Below are 23,072 nucleotides of genomic sequence, written 5' to 3'. Positions count from 1 at the left end.
GTATGCGCTACAAGTTCAGTCATTTAGGGGTAACCACATGCCCTCCGTAATGGGGGTAGCGTGACTGGTGTTCGCCCTGGAGATGCTGGAGGCGCTCTAATACTCGTTCGACCAATGCAACATACGTTCCCATCAGTGAGAAAAAAGAAATACTGAAGAGAGACGGCTGATGTTTCAGGTCCTGCAAAAGATATCACCGGGCAGGAGATTGTTGCAACGCCAGATTTCTCCGCTGCGCCAACTGCCAAGGGAGACACGACTTGCCTCTGCGATCCTGACCTCAAACCCACCAAAGACAGTCCTCATTCTTTGTCACAGCCCGGCACTTCGGAAGTGTCAGTAACAAGTGCGGTGTCTAACAGCGTCGAAACAGCTCTTCTGCAAACCGACACAATCTGGGCAGAAGGGAAGACTATCCGCCGAATTCAGAAACCTCACTCAAACTACACTCAAACTGAAGGGCCCCTCCACTTCCTCGAGGAAAGCGCGAGGGCCGGCGCTGGCCAATCGCGAGGATGGATCCACCGTCGCAATTGGCCAGCGCCGGCCCTCGCGCCTTCCTCGAGGAAGTGGAGGGGCCCTTCAGTTTGAGTGTAGTTTGAATGAGCTTTCTGAATTCGGCGGTAAGCGCCACCTATTCCAGTACTTACTGGATGGAGGGAGCCAGCGGACGTTTGTGACGACCAGGCTCGTCAACGAGCAGTCTTGTCACGTTCTAGGAAAAGAGGATTTGAGCATTACAGTCTTCGGCAATACTGCCCTTGGCAATGCGAGTAAACTCCGGAAGGTAGAGGTATGGCTCCAAAGCCAATACGATCGGAGATGTGTACGAATCGAGGCTCTGGTAGTTCCTGCCATTTGCCATTCTTCTGCCTTCCCAGTAAGTCTTTGCAGGACAGCTCAAATGTGCACACTGCAGCTCGCCGATCGTTCATACTCGGGGTTCAAGATAGACATTGAAATTGATATATGATCGGAGCAGATAATTACTGGAAGACTGTCACCGGGTCCATCAAGCGACTTGACGGAGATTTGGCAGCGGTAGAAACAATATTTAGTTCGACACTGCAAGGTCCAGTACGACCATTATTGGAAGTGCACTGGCACCAAGCAACTGTTATGGAGATAATGACCCGACATCAAAGCGACCAGCCTTCTCAGCAACTACGGGAAAAGAATACCCTACCGGTACCTGAGGAGGATGTGCCAGAAGCCAAGTAGTCAAGCACCAAGAGTGAACCGGTGCCTGAGGAAGCAGCCCGGAAAGACAGTGACAATGAATGCGACAAAACGGAGGCCCTGAAATGGGTGCCGTGTACGGTACTGACACCTTGCAATAGCCCCGGCAACAGCAGGGAATCTGCCTTTAAAGATTACAGGGAAGCAGCTGATGCTCGGCTACTATCGCAGCCTGTCGGTTGCCAGCGCGAGCTGAGTGCCAGTGACTCTAGGGAGGACAGTGGAATCCCCGAAGGGAACGTCAAGAGCAATGATGGGGAGGGGGATGAAGCGACTCCCAGTGGTGCTGTTGAAACATGGGGAGGATTCTGAAACCGGCCAACCTCATAACCGTTTTCACTGAGATTCAGGAGGGCAAAGTTGTCAGCGTTGACTGCAAGAAATTTCGAAAACAGGACCAACCCGGAGGGTCTATGAGTTCACCTTTGAAGACGTTTGCACCACAGAAGGAACAGTTGAATGGCTCAGTGAATCGAAAGATGGGGGAAGATGTTGACGCGATTGTTGGCGAAGCTCTTCGTGGCCTCGTAGAAAAGACTGGAAGGGTCAAGTGTACTACTGGGTGAAAAGATCTCTACCGAAACCCTCAGACATCTCTTTAGAATGTTCTACGATAGCAATGGTTACCGCTATCAAGACTTTGGGAGTGACGAAGCGGGGCTCAATTTAAGTGCCCTTTTTGAACAGCCTTTGGTGGAAATGCAACATATTGCAACGCAAAAGCGTCGCCGTGGTAGCTCAGACCACGGGTCGTCATCCAATCACGAGCCCGAAGTTCCACCCAGGATAACCAGGAAGCGACAAAAGTGTTTTACTCCCGTTCCCGAGAAGCGAATGCTCACACGGAGCCAGCGGCGAAGGACATGCAAGGTGAAATCTTTCAAATTTGGCCACCTGGAGCTGCCATCTGCGAATACGATAGGCTGATCTGACTAAAGCCACAGTCAGGTGGGAGATGTGGTGCTTCTCAAAAACGACCATCGCCCAAGAACATTCCGGTATCTGGCCGTCATCGACGAGACCTTCCCTGGTTGAGATGGGAAAAAGTGTGTGCCTGCACTATTTGACTCGGAAGTGGCGTGAAGATAAGATCCATCCAGCTTCTTTACTGTCTAGAAATTCCGACGGAAAAGTCGGTTTTACTTTGTTGGGTGGGAGGATGTTGGAGAATGGACATGGGATGACGAAGAAGAGGGCAACGAGCCATGCACAGGAGAAACCCGCCATGTTCTCATTCTGATAAAACCACTACTACCAAATCGATCGGGTCGTAGTTTTTTCAGATCCCAAACAGCATCCTCTGTCAAAAATGCCTCACGTTTTAGAAATTGATGAAAAGCGAAAGAACAAGTTTGCCAGTTGAAATGGAAAAACACGAATTTTACCCAATTTTGCAGGAAATCAGTATACTTGTCCCTGGTTTTGTGGCACGTTTGCATGCAACGAGATTGGCCAAGAGACGCTGTCACCCGGTCATTAAGTAGCGAATACGGCACTGCAGTCTTCTTTTCATGAATACTGGGTTTGTTTCCATGTATGTCCAAAGGACAATACAATTAGTTATTTTGACAGTTTTGGAGCGATTCCGATTTACGAGGAATTTAACGACTTCACTGGAAACGCAGCTAGTTTCTTCTACACCAAAAAAAGAATTCAAGGGACTCTGTCGCACACCTGCGGACTTTATTGTTTATATGTCGGTGCGCTCCTGTGTCGCAGTGTATCGCTTCATGAGTGCATCCAAATATTTTCCTCAAACAACTACCAACAGAAAAATCAACTAATTTCTGTACTTGTGCACAAGCAATTTCCCTCTCACGTGAAAGCTTTCCTGCCGCTCCGCTTTGTAACATGATTTGAAATAAAGACAAGAAACACCAAGCGAGGATGGATCTTTTCTTTTATTCAATATGAATACATCTAAAACTACATTCTCAAAATAGGCAGAAACGGTTTGCGTGACATAAATGGCTCTCTATACAAATATTTACACTTAATACAAAAACACATAGCACAACATGAAAATCATAAATGGCTCTTTACACAATATTTACCCGCTGTACAAATACATCACTCAGCCTAAAAAAATATAAAAAAATAAGCATTTCCTAATGTTGTACACCATCTTGCATCCTTAGGTAGAGCGTGTAAAAAGTCTCCAATGTCCAAAAGGAAGAGTTGAAACGCCGTCATCATCGATAAAGCACTTGTTGTCAAACGAGTTCAGCCCTATTTTCTCCGCGACAACACTCTTATTTTCGAACGACGTACGAGCGACAATGCGAGTCTCCAACAGCCGCTCCACCGTTCCTCCTGCATACTACTTGTCAGGCTCTCCCATTCCTAGTGTTCAGTCTCTCCCCATCCTTGGGGGTTGTGTTCAGTTCAACTCTGGACTTCTCACCTCAGATTGCAGACACTGTGTCCAGGGCCCGGCGGACTCTTGGCTTTGTCACACGTGTCTCAAGGAACTGGGGACATGAAACTTTCCGCGCTCTCTACACTGCCTTAGTCCTGCCTCGTCTGGAATACTGCTGCTCCGTGTGGGGACCCTTCCAGGCTCACCTCATCGACAGGCTGGAGGGCGTGCAGCGCCGGGCTACTCGAACACTTCATTCCCGGATGTTGGGCCGGCAAGTTCCAGTGCCGCCATATGAAGCTCGCCTTAGGGCCCTCGGGTGGCAAAGCCTCTGCCACCGCCGGACAGTGGCTCGGGTTGGGTTCCTTTGTAGGTTACTCGACGGGTGTATGAGTGATACCCACCTCCACTCATGCATCAGGATCGGGAAGCGATTTGGGCAGCCAGAACTCCTGCACGCCTGCACAGTGCGCCACTCGCACTCCGTACTTCCCGCCGCCCTAAGAGACTTTCTTGCGGCCTCCCTGTCGATTCAATCTCCACTCCCCAACAACCGTGACGAGTCCGCTGCCTTGCGCCGTGCATTTTCACGGTCAAAGCACCTAAAATGATTCTACGCCATGATCAGTGTTCGGTTTCACTTTGTTTTTATTCTTTCTCTGTTATTGTTTTGTTATTTCATGCCCCGGGTGGTTTGCTGACAGGCACTCTAGTGTACGGGCTCTCGCCTTTCTGTCTACGCCTCGCAAGCCACCCGGGGTTACATTGCTCTTGCAAATAAAGATTATTATTATTATTATTATTATTATGATCTTGTGCAGAGTATGTTGCTCGAGAGTTTGAACGTAGAGCTCGTAGGTTAGCTTATGGAACTCACATTTTTTCACTCCTTTCACCCTCATGCACTGCCCTCTAAAAAACAGATCGATCGAATAGAGTTTTGGTTTTAAACAAACAAATCCAAGAATGTGATCTTTCGGGAACTTGCTTTTGAACACTCCTAGTTTCATTTTGTTTGCAGAGGAAAACAACAAGGCGTGGTTGGGTGGGTAACAAGAAGTATCCAGGTGAGTTTTGGCAAGGGTTGCGAGCTTCGAGTCTACATCGGGGTCGGTGATTTGGAGGATAAACGAATCGTGTCACTATACGCTGCGCAAGCGTTGGGGAAAACGCGCCCCTCTTGTTTGTAGAAAAATTCATACATGACAATTTTGGACATCTCTAGGTTAAAGAAACCAGTGTACATGGGTTTGTTGAAGTGCAGGGTTCTTTGAGAAAACTAGAAGATGACCACGGTCGGGCTGATCACCGCAAACTCTAAAGTTAGGCTTCTGCAGGTTTTTCAACACTTCGTCCTCTCTTACTCTAATGAAGTTATTGTACTGACATGGGTTTTCCACTGGTTTGCCATAAATTTAATTCATAATGAGCTTAGATAAGCTCTTTGGAAAGGCATTTTTCGCCTGTTTTTGGAGTTTGTGGTTGAAGTCGATGAAATCTTTAAGGGACACACGCTGCGAAAACTGGAAAGCACGATGAATAACCCCTAGTTTTAAACCCAACTCCGGATAGAGCTTGAGATTTCAGCAAAAAAATTATGTAATTGCGTTTCGGAAAGAAGGTTAGAAGCTGCTTTCATTGAGACTCTCGCTCGGGTAGGTGAAATTTTTGGACCAGCCCTTTTTGATAAGGTGACTGCCATTCGAGGGGGACTCCTTGTTTCTCGGGAGCCAGGGGAAGTCTACGTGTGAATCGTGTTGTTCCTGAGGGTAGCCAAGGTCCACCTGTAAAATGTAAACCTCGGACGCATCGTAGGGAACCTGATGGAACTGGAGAGTGTCGATTTCTCGCGGTCAAGCCAGCGAAAATCGGCGCATGGAAGGGGTAATGAAGTTAAAGCAAGGGTGCAGGCGAGCTGGTTAAGTATAGACATTATTTTAACCCTGGAAAGTGGGGACAAGGAGGACAATGGGATGCAGTTTCAGGTTGTTGCATAGTGGAAGCCTACAGGCCGTTCACGTTGAGGTCCAAAATGTGAGAAACCTCCGTGTCGAAATCGAAACATATGGTTCCTGGCACGCTAGCCTTCGCATTACGAATAGCCCACTGAATGATTCCTCCTCGCAAACCCGCTTCGATGAAGAGATACGCATCCACGTCGTCGAGCAGCTCCAGTTTTACCCCAGTCTGTTTAAGTGCGCAGGGGAGACAGAATGGGGAGGGAAACGTAATGTAACGGATCAATATTGTACATGTCTAAAGTCCATTTCCTGAAATTTTGGAACACGTTGGCAAGAAGTAGGCAGTCAAGTTTCAGGTAGCAATCACTGTATTCTCCTAGGTGGTAGCTTGGGCTCCTCGTAAGCATTAAAACCCGTCACATAGTTGTAGGGAAATACGCCTTTCCGAGCCAGAAGCTCGACGTGCTGCGGAAAAGCATGCTTTAGATACAACAGGTTTTCTAGGCCTTTGGAACGGAGGTCCTGAACCAGTGCGTCCAAGCCGGCGAGGGGAAAAGCTAGACTGTCGAGAAACCGCAGGTTACCCACGTCGAGTCTCTAAACTGTTTGTAGCTAGTGGCCAGCACATTAATCCTTTTAGACTCGAGTACCGTATTTATTAGAATCTAGGCCGATAGTTTTTTTTAAATACCGATACATCGAGCTCTAGGGTTGGCTTAGATTCGAGGATATTGAAACACGCGCCAATTTCCAAGTAAAATTGAAGAAAGTGGCGCGCAGCTGGCGCCACCTAGAAAAGAAAGTATTGTAGCCATTACTAGCCGAGCCAGTAGCCACTTAACTACCTGGGCGGTGCCGCCATTTTGACCTGCGTTGATAGTGGCCTGCGTGCAGCGGGGCGTTTTCTTTTTATCAGCAGCGCAATGGCACCAAACAGGCGGTGCCATTATATTTCCGCTTTTAAAGAAAAGTTGCTTTAGCCGCGGAGTTGTCGTCGAACGTTCAAGCTGGGGGAGACTTCAGTGTGGATGAAAAAAATGTCCGTCGTTGGAGGAGGCAACAGGAAAAGATATTTGTGTGCGCCACAATGAGGATGGCGGGCTGGGCAGCTGCGGCGTGGGACGACATCCCTGGAACTTTGACCGTGCTCTCTTTCAAAAAGTGCAGCATATCAAATGCGTTTGATGGTACTGAGGATAGCACACTGTTTGATGATGACAGTGATAAACAAGTCAGCGACGAGGCTAGAAGCGATGGTGACTCAGAATGAGCACGGCATCTTCATGTTCAATAAATATCTTCTTTTTGTGAACGCTGTCCTCGCCTCTTTGTTCGGCCTACATTCGAGGTAAGTTTTTTTTTTTTTTTTTCTTTCTGGCTTTGGACTTTCTGGGGTTGGCTTATGGTGAATTCCGCTCGCAGATCTCGAGCGCTCCAAAAGTGCTCCATTTAGAGCGCGCATATTCCACTCGCAGATCTGGCTCGAGTTGGTCATCTTCCGCTCGTAGATCTCTCGCAGCGCCCGCTCCACGGAGCGCATCAGACCCCGCCGAACTTGCTCTGCGGGATTTCGCAGATCTTTCCGGAAGTTGACAGAGCGGCCCACGTGATTTCCGTCTAAATCGGCAGTGCGCATGCGCTGCGAGGTTGGAGAGGGCTCGGCGGGCCGATCGGGCCGTCGGGTTGGATCTGTGCACGACGGTCGTGGATCTGTGTGGGTGCGTCGGTTGTTTACGCGGGATTGTGACGGCTCGAACGCTTCTACCTCGCGTAGATCAGGGATACAAAGCCGGGACAGTGGAGCGTGGTAAATCTTAAGCGCTGACATCTGTGATCGTGAGAGGAAGAACGACAGAAGAGCCGGAGGCAAACACAAGGTTAAACCTGTTCATTCTGCAGCCATGATTGTTTACCTTTTAACACTGCATTCCGCCGGCGTTTTCCCGTGAAATAAAGCAAGAAGAGGTTAGGCAACGACCGTGCAAGTGATTGTTCGTTACCTCTGTGTTTATTAAAGTCGTACCAGAAATCTGAACTCCACCGTTGGCAATCAGTGTCCGTGCCCCGCCACTTCGAGGCAGCCGAAAGGTATGCGACGGTGCCGAACGTGGGCGCCGTGGTACGTATAATTTCGCCAGGCCTGTGTCGCGTGTTATATCTGCAGCTAAGCAGTGACAATCGTCACTGGTCGTCGGAAAGATCAGTCGGTTGAGGCGTTGGTGGGCTTGTCAAGTTCGAGCAGCGGCCATTTTGAACGGCGAAGGGGGAAGCCGGGAAGCGGTGGGGAGGGGTGTGGGGGAGGTCGCTCCAAAAATGCAAGTTTATCTTCCCCTCGTCGATTCGGAGCGAGTCCCACGGAGCGGAATTTTGCCTCCCTCACGGATTTTGGAAAGCGCTCCGGATCTACGAGTGGAATTCACCATTCGAATCGGGGCCGGCCTAGATTCGAATAAATACAGTAAGTCGAGTTTCAGTAAAATAAAGGCCAGGTCATACGAATGGTTTTGTGCAACCACCGGAATGACGTTCTTGTTTACTCTCAGACTTAAATTGCATCCCTGACACAATGACTGCCTGTTTGATCCGCTGAAGTGATTGTGATCTCCGACTTTTTCCTTCGCTTTCCGAATGATTCGCCACAAATCGCACACTGAGAGGCCAACGCATGGGGCTCTTCGTCCACGCTCACCATTGACACTTTATTTATTTTATTTTATTTATTTATTTATACTGTTAGCCCGAAGGCCAATACAGGGTGGTACAAAAGAAAATCATATGTGGCCGATGTCCTGGCCACTGCACACGCCTGTATGCAAAAACACAGGCGCACATACAAAAACACACAGGCATAATATGCAACAAAATAATAACAGTCAGTATATTATGACCAACTATTACTGGAGGATGCAAGATAAGCGAGTACGTTATTTTTAAAACTATTCAATGAGTCCATGTTCACTACTTCATGAGGAAGAGAGTTCCAATCTTCTATTGTTCGAGGAAAAATTAATATTTGAATGCATCTATACGTGCCATTATTGGAGTTATCTCATCCGGATGGCTGCTTCGAACTGAGCGAGATGATCTTGGTTTTATGTATTGCTGGACGTCAAAGGACTCACTTTGAGTCCATTTGCAAATGAGCTTTGACAATTGATTAAGGATGGAAAAGAACTTTTCCACGCACTCCTCGCCCCAGTACAAAAAATGCTCAATGACGCGCGAGTCCGTGGATCGGATCATGAGTACGCAAAATGAACTGGGGACGTGCTTCTCATAAGCCTGAGCCAAGTTTTCCGCTTCCAGAATGCCCTTGAAATCGTAGACGCAAAAGTAGGGAAAAGGTTCCGACGGGTGTGCGCTCTGGAAATACAATATGTCCCCCTTCGTTCGACACAATGTTCAGACTGTCTTCTTTTCTTTGCATAGCAATAAATTACTGTCTAGCACAAAGTGCAAATAAAAGCCCATCGAAAGACCTCTTACAGCGAAAACGGTGACTGTCCCTGTTTGCGAAAAGTGCGGCAAAGTTCGTGATTAGAACAAAGTGATTTTCTATTAGGAGCAAATCCACGTGCTTCTCGAACTCACCATCGTTGACTTTGAGTCTGTAGACAAACCTTTGTTCTCAATCGTAACCATACACATTGATGGACACAGATTTTTGTTTTCTCTCGAAAGCCTGTCCATCTTGCAGAAACATCACTGGATAACTGGTGGGGAACCAATACTTGGACAAATGGTCTCTGTACCAAGAAGCTCTCGATCCTTTCGAGGGTGCGAGATGAAGACCGGCGAGCACAGAAAACACAGAGCACATGTTTCTTTCTGAGTCATTTAGTAGCTCGTTCACATCCACTAGACACCGCTTGGGAGTTCCCTGGGTAACAAAAAACTTGCACAACTGACCGTCTGCGAAATGAAACGTCCAACGGTGATGGTAGAGATCTGAATGGCGACGATGACAAGCCCCGATCCACATTCTTGATAATGTTCGGGGCGAGCGGATATCTCGGCGCATGCAGTCTGTAGAGCATCGAAAATTCTACCTTGGGCCAGGCCGTGTGAACTAAAAAAATGAAAGTAGTGCACGCAGAGTTCAAATTCGTCGCCACCATTGAGACAAGTTATTTCCACGGTTAAGGTGATGAAAAAACGCAATGGCATTCTATTCGCGACTCCAACTAACTATAGGTGGCGCCACTCATTTTCCAAGATGGCGGGTTTAGTGAGGGTCAGAGATGCGTGCCGCTGTTGAGCCTGTCTAGTGTGCTGGCTTCACTGAGCGACATAAATTATTTCCGGTAATACGAGGAAGCTAATGTTTTATGAGCGCAGGTCACCTCTTCAACCTGAAAACAAGAACCGTGTTTAGCGTATTAATCACGGAAGGATGCGCGTTTTAATTCTGGAGCGGAACCGAAACTTAACCTCTACTTTGGATTTAATTTCTCGATAGAGGTCTTAATTTCGGATTCTTTCATGACTCAAGATGGGTCTCAGATCGTAATTATCTACTTAGAAAAGTTGTTCGCGGAAACTTTATTTTGTGACATACTGTTCGATCCAGGCTGATATTCGTAGTTGTTGAAAAAATCAGTGCTGATATCTGTGCGTTCTCGCCGCCTTTTTCTCGCTCAGATAATTGTCATGGGAAATAATGACAATTATCCCAGCACAAGAATAAGAGAATAATTTCAATTTTTACAATATGTCCACGAAACGCATAAACCAATAAACGCTGCTCTCACTGCAACAACCCAAGACGGAATCCGAGTCAGACAACTGAAGTGTGTGTGTGTGTTTTTATAGCACCGCGTGACGCGTAGGACTTCATATTACATCCAGCGTTTAACTGCTTGTCTATCTTGATAACCATGTCAGAGGTTTTCATATGCTAAAAATAAAACAGAATTATATCTTTTTGAAGGACAATTATGGTAAAATAGAGTATTCTTGTGATCTTGGCGTTAAATTAGAAAGATATACATTGCCGCGATTTGTATTAGTAATAATAATATTAAAATTCACATAGTTGAATAAGTAATTCTTCAAGCTCTAATATAATTTGTTGCTTATTATCTAATTTTAAACGCGTGAAGAAAGATGACAATGAAAACTGTGCTAATTATCATCACTGGTTCCAATTGCCGCATTTTAATTACAAATAAAATAAAAATAGTCTAAAATCAATGAAAACATACTAGCTAATGTGAGAAATCTACATAAAATTACATTAATTGTGGGTAAAGTATATTGTGCTATCAAAGTCGCGACTTTTGACAATCGGCGAAACGTCCAAAGTCGCCGCCAATATACTTCCAGACCAAATGCCCCCCCCCCCCCCTAAAAAAAAAAAAAAAAAATTTAATTACTAGTTTTTTTATAACATTTATTTACTTTTCTATTTGCTCGCCGTCGTTTTGCCAATCTGAGTCTTTCCAGTTCGAAGGAATGCCTACCTGATTGCACGTCTGCTCACTGCAGCACGTTTCGTTGGCGTTGGAAGCCGGTGAAACAGTTTTGAGTTTTAGTATTGCATGCGTATACGAGCGAACTCAAGCCCTGTGTGTTTGCGTTAGCTTTTCACGTTTTACACTGCGCGTGCGCGGAGCCCGAAATTGCGGTCTTGGATGGCGCATGGCGATGAGGCGCACGCACAACGTGGGGTACGCAACTCTAACGCAAACGTACACCGCTTGCATTTGCTTCTATGCGCAATACTAAAACTCTCCAGTAAGGTACAATCCCATACCGGCTGCAGCACTACGTTGGGACAGTGAAGAGTGTTGTTTGCATTCGGAAACGACATTTCGCGAGCCATGATCGCGAGCAGTTCCACCATGCCCGCTGAGCAGGAGAAACGGGGGCCCTCACTAGAGCGCTTCCCGTTTCCGCCGCGGGAGGGCGACCGTCGAGCTGGAGACGCGAATAATGCCTAAAGATGTTGGCATTATATTCAGTCCAACATCGTTGGGATGTTGGACTGAAGACATTCTGAGACTCGTCGCGCTCGTGCAAATGCATATCTAACACGGAGTGAAGTTTCGAAAAGTGCACAGTGAGTTGCTAACGGAAGGCAATCTTCCAGGGGAATATCGTGAACCTGGACTAGGTTAACTTGTAACTAGGGGTGTGCGAATACCGAATAGTAGTTTTCGAATCAAGTACCGAATCGAATCAAGAAAAGAAGGCTGAATATCGAATCGAATATCGAATTTATTTGTAGGAATTTTTCAAAGTGTGCTGCGAATGAGATTATTATATGTGCAGAGTATGCGCCTGGGGCAGAATGTGCATCTTGCACAAAACAAAAGCCAAAATGTCAGAAAAGTTCTGGTGAAAAAAAAAAAAGCAGTTGCTGTTGGACGTCGGGCACTAAAGATCCAATTTTATGGTGCAAACATAGTCTATCTACCCTAAACGTCACAAAAAACCAAAGTTACAGTCACGCGTGCCTCTTTTTCTCTTTAAAAGCACAACCTAACACTGCAACTTTAAAAAAAAAATATTTGTACCGTTAAACCTCGATGTAACGAAGTCGGTAAAATTCGCAATTTACTTCGTTACATTGAAATTTTGCTAAATCAAAATTTGGCTTTAGCATGCAAAAAAAATTCCGAACCATTTTACGGGTATGAAAACTCACCGAAAATTACATTTATTTTGGGGCAAAGTAGTCCGCGGGTTTTGCTTGCGCCTTGTCCGACAGTAGCAGCGGCGTCATACGGCGTTCGAGCGCCCGGAGCGCTTGCACGGCATCCTGCTGCCCATGCGACGCCGTGTACCTCCTCAGTACGTCCATTGCGTCGAGCACTTCCCGAGTGCTCGTGATCTCGGCAGTTTCTTCAGGATGGCGTCCAAAACGTTTGCTTCCTCATCCAAAGAAAGAACTTTACGTTTCCTTATGGCAGCAAGCACGTGAGTGAACCGCCTGGTTGAAAAATAAAGCTGTTTAGTTTAGGCGGTGCCAATGTTTCCAATCTACACAGCACCCTTGCCCGCACAGTTTACTTGCCCCCTTGCGCCCACAGTGTGCTTGCGCCTTTGCTTTACATCACGGTCGCAAGACGATAATCGGTCTTCTCGGTCTTCTCCTAGATGGCACTGCCCGTGCGGTCGCGCTAGAGTTGGCTCCCGCGCTACCCGCGGTACAGTGGACTATGATGATCAGTGAATGTCAGTGGTGATGCTGTTATGCTGTGTAAACTTTTTGCTCGGCATTTTCTGGCCAGCCCCGCAGAATCCGCTTTGCCGCATGCCTCGCCGGAGCTACCGGCGCCGCATCCTCGGGCAGCTATAGGAACGTTGGAAGGCCTGTCCCCGTGAAGTAACCTATCAAGCGCTCGCGTTTTCGCATAATTTTTTTTTTTAGCCACAATTGTTTTGCGAAGTTGTTTTTTAGAGTCTATTTATTTATTGCCTTCTATGGCAATGGCGCTTCGTTATATTGAAATAGCAGCAAAATAGACTTCGTTATATAGAGACTAAAAATACATGAGGTCTATGGGCAAGAAATTATGAAAAATAAAATACTTCGTTAAATCGAGGATTTCGTTACATTGAAGTTCGTTATATCGAGGTTCGACTGTATATCTCAGAAAAGGGGCATCTTGCAATAGTTGGTCTCCAATTTAGGGAAAAAAGGGCACCCGGGATTTAATTTCATATAAATAAACAGATAGGTGTTAAATCTGAGTAAAAAGGCTTAAACAAAAAAAAAGTGGTTAGGTGGCGCAAGTCATTGTCTAACTACCGCTATGCATTCATTTTTCCGTCTATCTATCCTAAAGCACTGCACGGGCCCGGGCCAGCCCGAAAGCCTGAGCCCGGCCCGGCCCGCGGGCCGGGCTCGGGCCGGGTAGCACGTATTTTCTCGGGTCCGGGCCGGGCTCGGGTTTGAACAAAAAAGTTCTCGGGCCGCGCGGCAATCTTGTGCCGTAAATCATAAATTGTTGTTGATAGCAAGAAGTTTGCTCATTAATCTTTTAGGTTCATTAAATACAAAAAAAAAAAGCGAAGTGCAAATTCACTACAGCGTCGTTAAAAATAATAACTAAAAGACGTCTTGAAGCTAGAAAGCCTTCAAGCTTTTTCCGTGTAAGCGAGGGTTCAGTGTTATAAATTGTAAACAAAATAAAGTCCCAGTCATATGCTTGTCAACCTGTCTGATTCATCGCTCTCAAAAATATCTAGTTCACTATTAGGAAGGTTTAGAAAAATGTACGCAAGCGCTTGGGTACCGTAAAAATAGCGTTGCGATGTAAAATTTATGGCAATGCTAATTTTAGCTTGCCCAAAGTGCTTGAGTACGTTATTCTAAGACTCCCTTATTGCACAGAGCGCGACACTATATTAGCGCGAACAAGCGATCGTCGTGTTTTTTTGTTTATCTCATAGAATCAAAACGCTGTTTTCAAAACTATTAGTGTCTTTAGAAGTGCTCATCTGGCCCACAGATCTAAGCGGTATACTTTGGTGCCTACTAACACCATTTCGAGGTAAAATTCGAAAAAAGAGACAACGTCGTGTTCGCGGTATCAGTGTCGCGCAGTGTACATAGTCCGTTCCGCGCTTGCACGTTTAGGGAACCATCTTGGAAAAAAAACGTTTTAAGGAGTTAAGTAGGAATATATTAAACTTAAGCTTGCCTGAAGGGGTTGTATATTTTAAGAACGCGTTGACATGTAAAGCTACTTCAGAACATATTTTATTAATCAGAAAAGGTGCGCAGACGAGGCTTAGAACGACGGAGACTTTTTGCGAAGAGGTTGCGATGTGCAGGGCCTTATAAAAGTAGGTTGAAACGGGACGCGTTCAAACGCAAAGGGTGTTTCGGAAACTGGTTCAAAAGAGAAGGGCGTTTAGGGAATGGGTCGAAACAGGACAAATTCAAACGAGAAGGGCGTTTAGGGAACTGGTCGAAACGGGATGGGTTTATATGGGAAGGGCGTTTAAAGAATGAGTCGAAACAGGACGAGGTTCAAATGGGGAGCTCGTTTCGGGAACGGGTCGAAACGGGACAGGTTCAAACGGGAATGGGTTGTTTCGGGCTACAGCCGTCGGGCCGGGTCGGGCGGGGCCTAGAAATTAAAAATACTGTCGGGCTCGGGCCGGGCCCGGGCCGTGTCTCTTCCGGGCCGGGCCAGGCCTAGAAATTAAAAATTCTGTCGGGCTCGGGCCGGGCCCGGGTCGTGTCTCTACCAGGCCGGTTCGGGCCGGGCCTAGAAATTCCGGCCCGTGCAGTGCTCTAATCTATCCTGCCTAGATTTAAAAGAGGGAGCAACCGAAACTGAAGCCACGGAGACGGCTCCAGCGCAGATTGATCGTGAGTGCGCATGTGTTGTTGCGTGGAAAGAAGGCGAGCAAACAGAAGAGCGACGACGCCTGCCCTGCCTGCTCAATCCCGATCAATGCTTTTGTCTTTTCATCACCTTCTCGAAGTTCGTAATAGACCTATTGCTATATTACCCAAGCATCAAGGAGAATGCAGGGATCGGTGTTTTACGCGCCACACGTGCTGGCCTCAGAAGTAGTAACCTAAAACAAATGGCAACTTGCACGTGTGTTCGTCACCGATTTATTAGGGTTAATTACTTAGAATCCTTTATACGGGGAAGACGTGGGCGTGAGGCGCATGGAACACCAATCCCTGCATTCTCCTTGATGCTTGGGTAATATAGCAAATGGTCTATTCAAACGCGGCTATCGAACTGTTGGAAACCCTCTCAAATCTAGGCACACTGTTTTTCCGTTCCGTTTTGTTCCGAATCAGAATTTGCGGTTCCAAAAGAATGACGACGATAACTCGGCTGGTTTCAACGGCGTGGTAACGTCGTTTTCTTTCTGTGATCGTGCAGTGGGGCAGTCACCAATTTCTGCGAGTGCAGCCAAGTGTGTTTTACATCGGCGCTTCAATTTGAAACGAGGGGCTTAACTCGTGAAAAGAATTAGGCTTTGCTGCGGAATTCCCGTTTTCCCAACATCTCTGGAAGCGGCGCAAACGGGATGTTTCGGTTGTGATTCAAGGGTAGATTGTGTCACGATCGTGAGTAAATCTGCGTGCTATAAAGTTTGTGGTGTTCGTTACTTTTCTTTTTTCTAACCTGTGTGTTAGATTTTTGTGGAATGGCAGGACCAAGAGGTGCTTCTCACATGGTCTGTCTAACATCACGGCGCTTACATCGGGAGAAAGAACGGCTTTTTTTGTTTGCTCCGCGCCAACCGCGCGTCTTTGGCCGAAAATGTTGAATACAGTATAGACCACTTACAACGTAACCGCTTATAGTGCAGGACCGGGTATAACGCGGTTTTTTTAAACCACCGGTTCGCCTCCCACAGAACTCCATGTAATTACATACCGCTTAAAATGCAGGCGCGCGAAGGGAAATACCGGTTATAGTGCGGTTTCTGGCACAGCCCGCCGACCACGCCGACGACCGGAGCAGCGAGCACGCTTCCCTGGGCGACACTAGATAACGGCGCGAGCCGCAAACGGCACTCGCGGGGCAAGGAGGTTGCTCGGAGAAGCGAAGAGAGAGGCTTCATTTGCCATAGCGACGGAAGGACGCACGCACGTGTCGTTCATGTGCGTGCGTCCCTCCGCTGCGTTGGAAACAAACAACCGAAACGACAGACCAATCGCAGGTCGAGAAGTGTTCGCGCGCGTTGCATGCCAATCGCGGGCCGGCGGCTTCTGTCCGCAAACATGGCGTCGGTTGTGGCGTTCATCTCATCGTTCCGCGTAAAAGCGCTATGCTTGACTGTGAAGTTTCGTTGTGTGTCGCTATGATAACCCAGCACGTACTAGAAGGGAAGATCCACCTACTCGTGCGGCGATGTGGCGGCGCTCTCAAGACGGCAGAAACGCCCGTGTCGTCGTGTTTGTTTACTTCGGCTAAAGATGTGGTTTCTAAGCATTTGTGTTTTCGAACATCGCCCGGATTTCTTATTTGGAGCATTTCATGCCTGTGCTCAAGTTCAAGGTATTACTGGCGCGTACCGTATGAAGGATGCGAATTTTCACGCGTTTTCATCTCCGGAGAAAAGTGATTAGGGTTAGCAATCCTGAACGCTCGCAACGTCCGTCCGCAACCCGCGATGCCGTTAAAAGGCTGCGTCAGGCAAAAGCCGCTTATTTCTTTCAAAATGTGTGACACACTTGAGAGAGATGTGTACTAGTCTGGTGAAATAAAGACTTTCCTCAAACTAAGCTTTATTTTTCATCTAACATAAAATAAATTCTTTTACAAAGGCAAGTTGTCTCATGGCATGTATTTTGGCCTGAAAAATTTATGTTTCGGTTATAACGCGGTGCCGCTTATAGTGCGGATTTTCACGACTCCCGCGACATACGTTATATGCGGTCTACACTGTATTCGAGTAACCAAATACAGTGTAGACCGCATATAACGTATGTCGCGGGAGTCGCGAAAATCCGCACTATAAGCGGTACCGCGCTATAACCAAAACATCAATTTTTCAGGCCAAAATACATGCCACGAGACAACTTAGCCATTGTAAAAGAATTTATTTTATGTTAGATGAAAAATAAAGCTTAGTTTGAGGAAAATCTTTATTTCACCAGACTAGTACACTTCTCTCTCAAGTGTGTCATGCATTTTGAAAGAAATGAGCGACTTTTGCCTAGCGCAGCCTTTTAACGGCGTCGCGGGTTGCGGACGGACGTTGCGAGCGTTCAGGATTGCTAACTCTAATCACTTTTCTCCGGTGATGAAAACTCGTGAAAATTTGCATCCTTTATACGAAACGCACCAGTAATACCTTCAACTTGAGCACAGGCATGAAATGCTCCAAATAAGAAATCCGGGCGATGTTCGAAAACACAGATGCTTAGAAAGCACCACTGTAGTCGAGGTAAACAAACACGACGACACGGGCGTTTCTGCCGTCTTGAGAGTGCCACCACGAGATCGCCGCACAAGTAGGTGGATCTTCCCTTCTAGTACGTGCTGGGTTATCATAGCGACACGCAACGAAAATTCACTGTCAAGGATAGCGCTTTTACGTGGAACGAACACCGCCTACGTCGATGATCTTAACCGACGCCATGTTTGCGGATAGAAGCCGGCCCGCGACCAGCACGCAACGCGCGCGAACACTTCTCCTCGACCTGCGATTGATCTGTCGTTGCGGTTTCCAACACGACCAACTCTGGTCGTTGTTTCCAGCGCAGCGGAGGGATGCACGCACGTGAACGACATGTGCGTGCGTCCCTCCGTCGCTATGGCTACTGAAGCCTCTCTCTTCGCTCCTTGCCCCGCGAGTGCCGCTTGCAGCCATCGCCGTGGCGCCGTCAGGCGCCGTTATCTATTGTCGCACAGGGAAGCGTGCTCACTGCGCCGGTCGGCGGGCTGTTCCAGAAACCGCACTATAACCAATATTTCCCTTCGCGCGCCTGCATTTTAAGCGGTATGTAATTACATGGAGTTCTATGGGAGGCGAACCGGTGGTTTAAAAAAGCCGCGTTATACCCGGTCCTGCACTATAAGCGGTTACGTTGTAAGTGGTCTATACTGTATTAGGAATTCGATTCATGAATCGAATTATTCGGGAACTTTCTATTCGATTTGAATTTGTATATTCGAGTATTCGCACACCCCTACTTGTAACGCCTCCGCAGAGGAGTATTGCTACTGCTCTCCACATCACACAGATGACAAGTTGCCATTTTTTTTTTATTGTTTTGCGATTTACAATTATTGTTTGAGCCCGAGAAAGTAATGACTGGTGACTGCTTGTCAACCATCTTTTTCTCAATCAATAGTTCCTTTACTGGCCTCATGCTCTCATGTCTTCCTCGCAGAAATACCTTAACCAGCTCGTTCTTCGACTGAAGAGTCACACACACGGATAGCCCGTAGCGCGTGTCCATTCGCATCACCTCCTGCACCGGTAGCTTGATGTTGCACGGAATTGAGCCCCCATGCTTAGAAACACAGACAATGACGAGTATTGCAGTGAACGCAGCTTGTCTAGGATCCTGTCCATTTCGGGTTGACCGGAGGGGCAGTGGCTCGAGGTGAGATGGCAGGTCTGAAAATAATCCCAAAAGTACAGCGGTCCTTGAACTACAAAGCTTTTTCTAACATTACCCTTTCTTCTAGAAAGAAAGCGGCGAAGAGACAAGGGATGATCCTTCGGAATTTATACCAAGCGGCTTACGAAATGACGCCTCGCTGTCAAATCGACATGTGCGTCACTATTGTCTTTATATAAAAAAAAAAAAGAGACTGAAAAAGCGAGCTAGTGGAGCGTCATGTATAACAACGTATTTAATTTGCATATGAAGAAAAAATAAAAGACTATCACACTACGATCTGTTGAAACCTTTCCAGACATGTCCAGACTTGTCTTACACAAACGACAGACCTGAAATCGAAACGATCGGGGGTGCCTGAGCTTGCTAGAAAATCTGCTCGGGATGTTGCTGGATATTTTTCTCAAGTCAGGTCACGTGCACACAATTTTCTGCCAGACGGTCTCATATCGCGGTCTGCTTCAACCTTGACGAACCTCTGTTGATTTTTATTGCATATCTCTTGTAGCGTAAACATTGAATCAGTATTACTTCCACATCCAGGCTCCGCTATAGATCGCACTGCTGCAACGTGTGTGAAAATTAGCATCTATCGAAAACCGTGAGTCGTGTCTGCAGCCGAAAGTTGGGAAATGTGCTTCTCTCTTGCGAGATATACTTAGAAACGGGTCTGCGACATCTTTTCATTTGTCGACAAGCAGTTGATGCCACCATGTCTCCGGACCTGGATAAATTTCGATTCCAAACGCCAGCGTCCATCACGGTGATAAGCTCCTCTAAATGGGGCAAAAGCACGTATATTCACAAATTGTTGCGATTTAGAAAAGAAATGTTTGACCAAGAGTTTCACGTAGTCTACTACGTTTTTGTGTTTCACCAGAACTGGTTTTCAGAGATTAAGGTGCTCATTTTCACCAAGGAGACCTTGCAAAAGTTAGACCCCGAAAGAAATTCGCCGATTATTTTCTACGACTTTCTCGCAAATTCAACGAAGCTCAAAGACATTTGTGAGTATTTTAAAGGAGCTGCTCACCACAATAATGCTTCGGTCATTTTCATCACGCAAAACATGTTTACTCAAGCGGAGGTTTTTCCACCGGCCTGCGGCCGGCCGTGGTCCCTCCAATGAACTCACGGCCCACTTCCGACAAGCCTGCCGCTACCGGCGAAAAAGTAAGCGTGCATAAAAAAATGCCGCCACAATGGACCTTTTTCCAGTAAGCTACTGCGCATGCGTTCACTCCCGCTGTTGCCATTTTCGCAGGACACCAGGACGTGGTGCCTTGTGAAAATGGCGACAGCAACATTGTCAACATCTAGCTTCGCGCGTATTTAGTTTATTTTGACGCTTTGCTTTTTAGTATCAATAGTATAGGGTATAAAAAGCACCGCAAACCAATACAACAGCACGATGCCAACGTGTTTTAATGGGCGGGGGGCATGCTAAGCTGCTCTTCTATTGTAGTTTGCAGACAACTCACCAGATGGCGCTGGTTGCTCGAAAAAGGCGTGTCGAACTTCGACTCTCGTTTCAAAGAGATTGCGCCGCAGAATACAATACAATAAATACACAAGGTCCATTGCGGCGAAATAAAAATTTACCTTCTTTCGTGTCTTTGTTTACGCAATCAGTTGCATAAAAGAAGATATCAGAAAAACATGAAAAAGAAACTGCCGTGATAATCTGCGGAAAACACTGCCTCCACGCATGAAAAGATATATGCATGGCAAACGTTAGCCAACATGGCATCCGGCCGGATCATGAGCCGGAGGTATGACGCGTGAAACCGCCCTGTGGAATCCACGAGGAAAGTGTGCAAGAACGAGAGAGTGCCAGTGTTGCCTACCGATGCCACTGTGGTGCCTCCCAACTTGCTCCAGTCTGCAGTACTCCAGGGTCTCGGGCAGGGTCTTGGGCCAGTGGCCGGTGGCCTCCACAAAGGCCTGCACACGAAAAGGTAGCCTTTAACCTTCCAAGTGCCGGTTCCTTTTTTCCCACATGCTGAGCGCAAATTTTGTTCCCGGCAACACTGTAGCGTGCTCTGAGAAGGATATCTGTTCGTAAAAGACATACAGTGAAAGCTCATTAATTCACAACTCATTAATTCAAACTTTTGGATAATTCGAACCAGTCGCCATGGTCCGGTCACGCTGCGTAGAGGTACATGTGTAAAACAACCCGTTAATTCACACTCGAATCGTTTCTGGCACCGATAATTCAAATTGCGCGTTACCATGCGTGGAGCTTTTCCGGTCAAGCGACAGGCGGCGCGCCGAGAGCCGCGTCGCCGCGCGTCCCTAAATGCGGCAGGCGCGTTGCAGGAAACGCGAGTGCGTCGTCGGTATCCACTGCGGGCCAATAGGAATGCGCACATGGATATTTGGAACAATATCGCCAGGCGTTCAAGAGACCAATAGGGGCGCTCAGAGTGGTTTCTTTCGCGCTTTTCGAAGCCCTTCACGTCCCTTTGTTCTCCGCATTACCAGTTCTGCGGTTCTGTTTCCGTGCCTTGTTGATCCGGGCCTACTGTGTTTGAGCCGTTGCGCAATCGCCGATCCATTTGTGCTGGTGACTTAGCTGATGGTTTTGGCCGTAGGACCGGGCTATGTGCTACGTGAGACCGCGATGTCTTCATCGGGTATACTGGCCCAAGGAAAGTATCACGCCAAAACGCTCAAAGAGAAAATGGAAATTTTGCGTGAAGTAGACGCAGGAAAAGCGAGCAAGGTCGAGATTGCCAAGAAGCACGAGATCCCGAGGGGTATGTTGTAAACATACGTCCGTAACAGGAAAACAATGGCGGAAAAAAATACTTTGCTCTGTTAAACATCCGGATTTGGAGAAGGCGCTCATCACGTGGGTTAAAGAGATGAGAAGCCAAGATCTTCCTCTCAGCGGCCCCATCATCATGGTGAAGGCAGCAGAGTTCGCACTACCATTGAAACACCACGACTTCGCCGTGTCTGAGGGATGGTTCCATCGCTTTCGTCAGAGGCACGACCTCGACTTCTGTATCGTGTCTGGGGGGGGGGGGGGGACAGGCTAGAAGACGATTATTTGCGCGTTTCCTGGGGGGAAAAAGTTCGATATAGCCAATATTCTATTCATTATAAAATGTACTTTTTACATGTATTTTTATTTAAATTCTCTGCGAGTTCGATATCAACAATAATTCGTTGTACGTGGGTTCGTTCTAAACGGGTTTCACTGTATGCTATGTATTTGCTACCATAGAAAAACATATTTGCGGGCTTTATTTTTCACCATATTATTTAAGTCGCAAAACTCACAAAAATTGGGGTCTCATGAAAATTAAGTCGCTTACAGCATTTTAAAACACAAGATTTTGTGAAATATTTTTGTTCTTTCTGGGTGTTATTGTTTTCTCCAGAACTGCATTTTGTACAGTTAATTTTTTTAGCTTAACTTGCACTATGGATGTTCTAGTTCACATTAAAAAACAAAAATGTTGTGAATAGCAATTATTTTTCTTTCATCCATTTCCTAACAGGGTCACTTTTTTCTGGAGCTTGCTAAGCACAGTACAGTATAGACCACCTACAACGTAACCACTTATAGTGCAGGACCGGGTATAACGCGGCTTTTGTAAACCACCGGTTCGCCTCCCATAGAACTCCATGTAATTAAATACCGCTTAAAATGCAGGCGCGCGAAGGAAAATACCGGTTATAGTGCGGTTTCTGGAACAGCTCGCCGACCGCGCCGACGATTGGCGCAGCGAGCACGTTTCCCTGTGCGACACTAGACAACGGCGCCGACGACGCTACCCGCAAGCGGCACTCGCGGGGCAAGGAGGTTGCTCGAAGAAGCGGGGAGAAGCGAAGAGAGAGGCTTCAATTGCCATAGCGACGGAGGGACACACGCACGTGTCGTTCACGTGCGTGCGTCCCTCCGCTGCGTCTGAAAAAACCGCGACGACAGACCAATCACAGGTCGAGGAGAAGTGTTTGCGCGCGTTGCATGCCGGTCGCGGGCCGGCTTCTTCTATCCGCAAACATGGTGTCGGTAGTGATCGTCGACGTGGATGGCGTGGTGGAAGCCCATCGTTCCGCGTAAAAGAGCTATCCTTGACTGTGAATTTTCGTTGTGTGTCGCTATGATAACCCAGCACGTACTAGAAGGGAAGATCTATTTACTCGTGCGGCGATGTCGTGGCGGCACTCTCAAGACGGCAGAAATGCCCGTGTCGTCGTGGTTTGTTTACTTCGACTACAGTGGTGCTTTCTAAGCATTTGTGTTTTCGAACATTGCCCGGATTTCTTACTTAGAGCATTTCATGCGTGTGCTCAAGTTGAAGTTATTACTGGCGCATACCGTATAAGAGATGCAAATTTTCACGCGTTTTCATCACCGCAGAAAAGTGATTAAGGTTAGCAATCATGAACGCTCGCAACGTCCGTCCGCAACCCACAACGTCGTTAAAAGGCTGCG

At 47.1% G+C, this 23,072-nt stretch overlaps 1 protein-coding gene across 1 annotated transcript; it reads left to right on the top strand.

Annotated features, from left to right (window-relative positions):
• Nucleotides 1–3,615: 3,615 nt before the first annotated feature.
• Nucleotides 3,616–4,250, top strand: LOC115312186 (the record flags this gene model as incomplete). Its single annotated transcript, XM_029971092.4, has 1 exon — nt 3,616–4,250. A coding segment is annotated over one exon (594 nt), but the record flags the coding sequence as incomplete, so codon positions are not given.
• Nucleotides 4,251–23,072: the final 18,822 nt, after the last annotated feature.

This window comes from Ixodes scapularis, unplaced genomic scaffold (assembly GCF_016920785.2).
Source record: "Ixodes scapularis isolate PalLabHiFi unplaced genomic scaffold, ASM1692078v2 PGA_scaffold12__126_contigs__length_90152505, whole genome shotgun sequence".
NCBI lineage: Eukaryota > Metazoa > Arthropoda > Arachnida > Ixodida > Ixodidae > Ixodes > Ixodes scapularis.
This window is presented reverse-complemented; position numbering and strand designations above follow the sequence as displayed.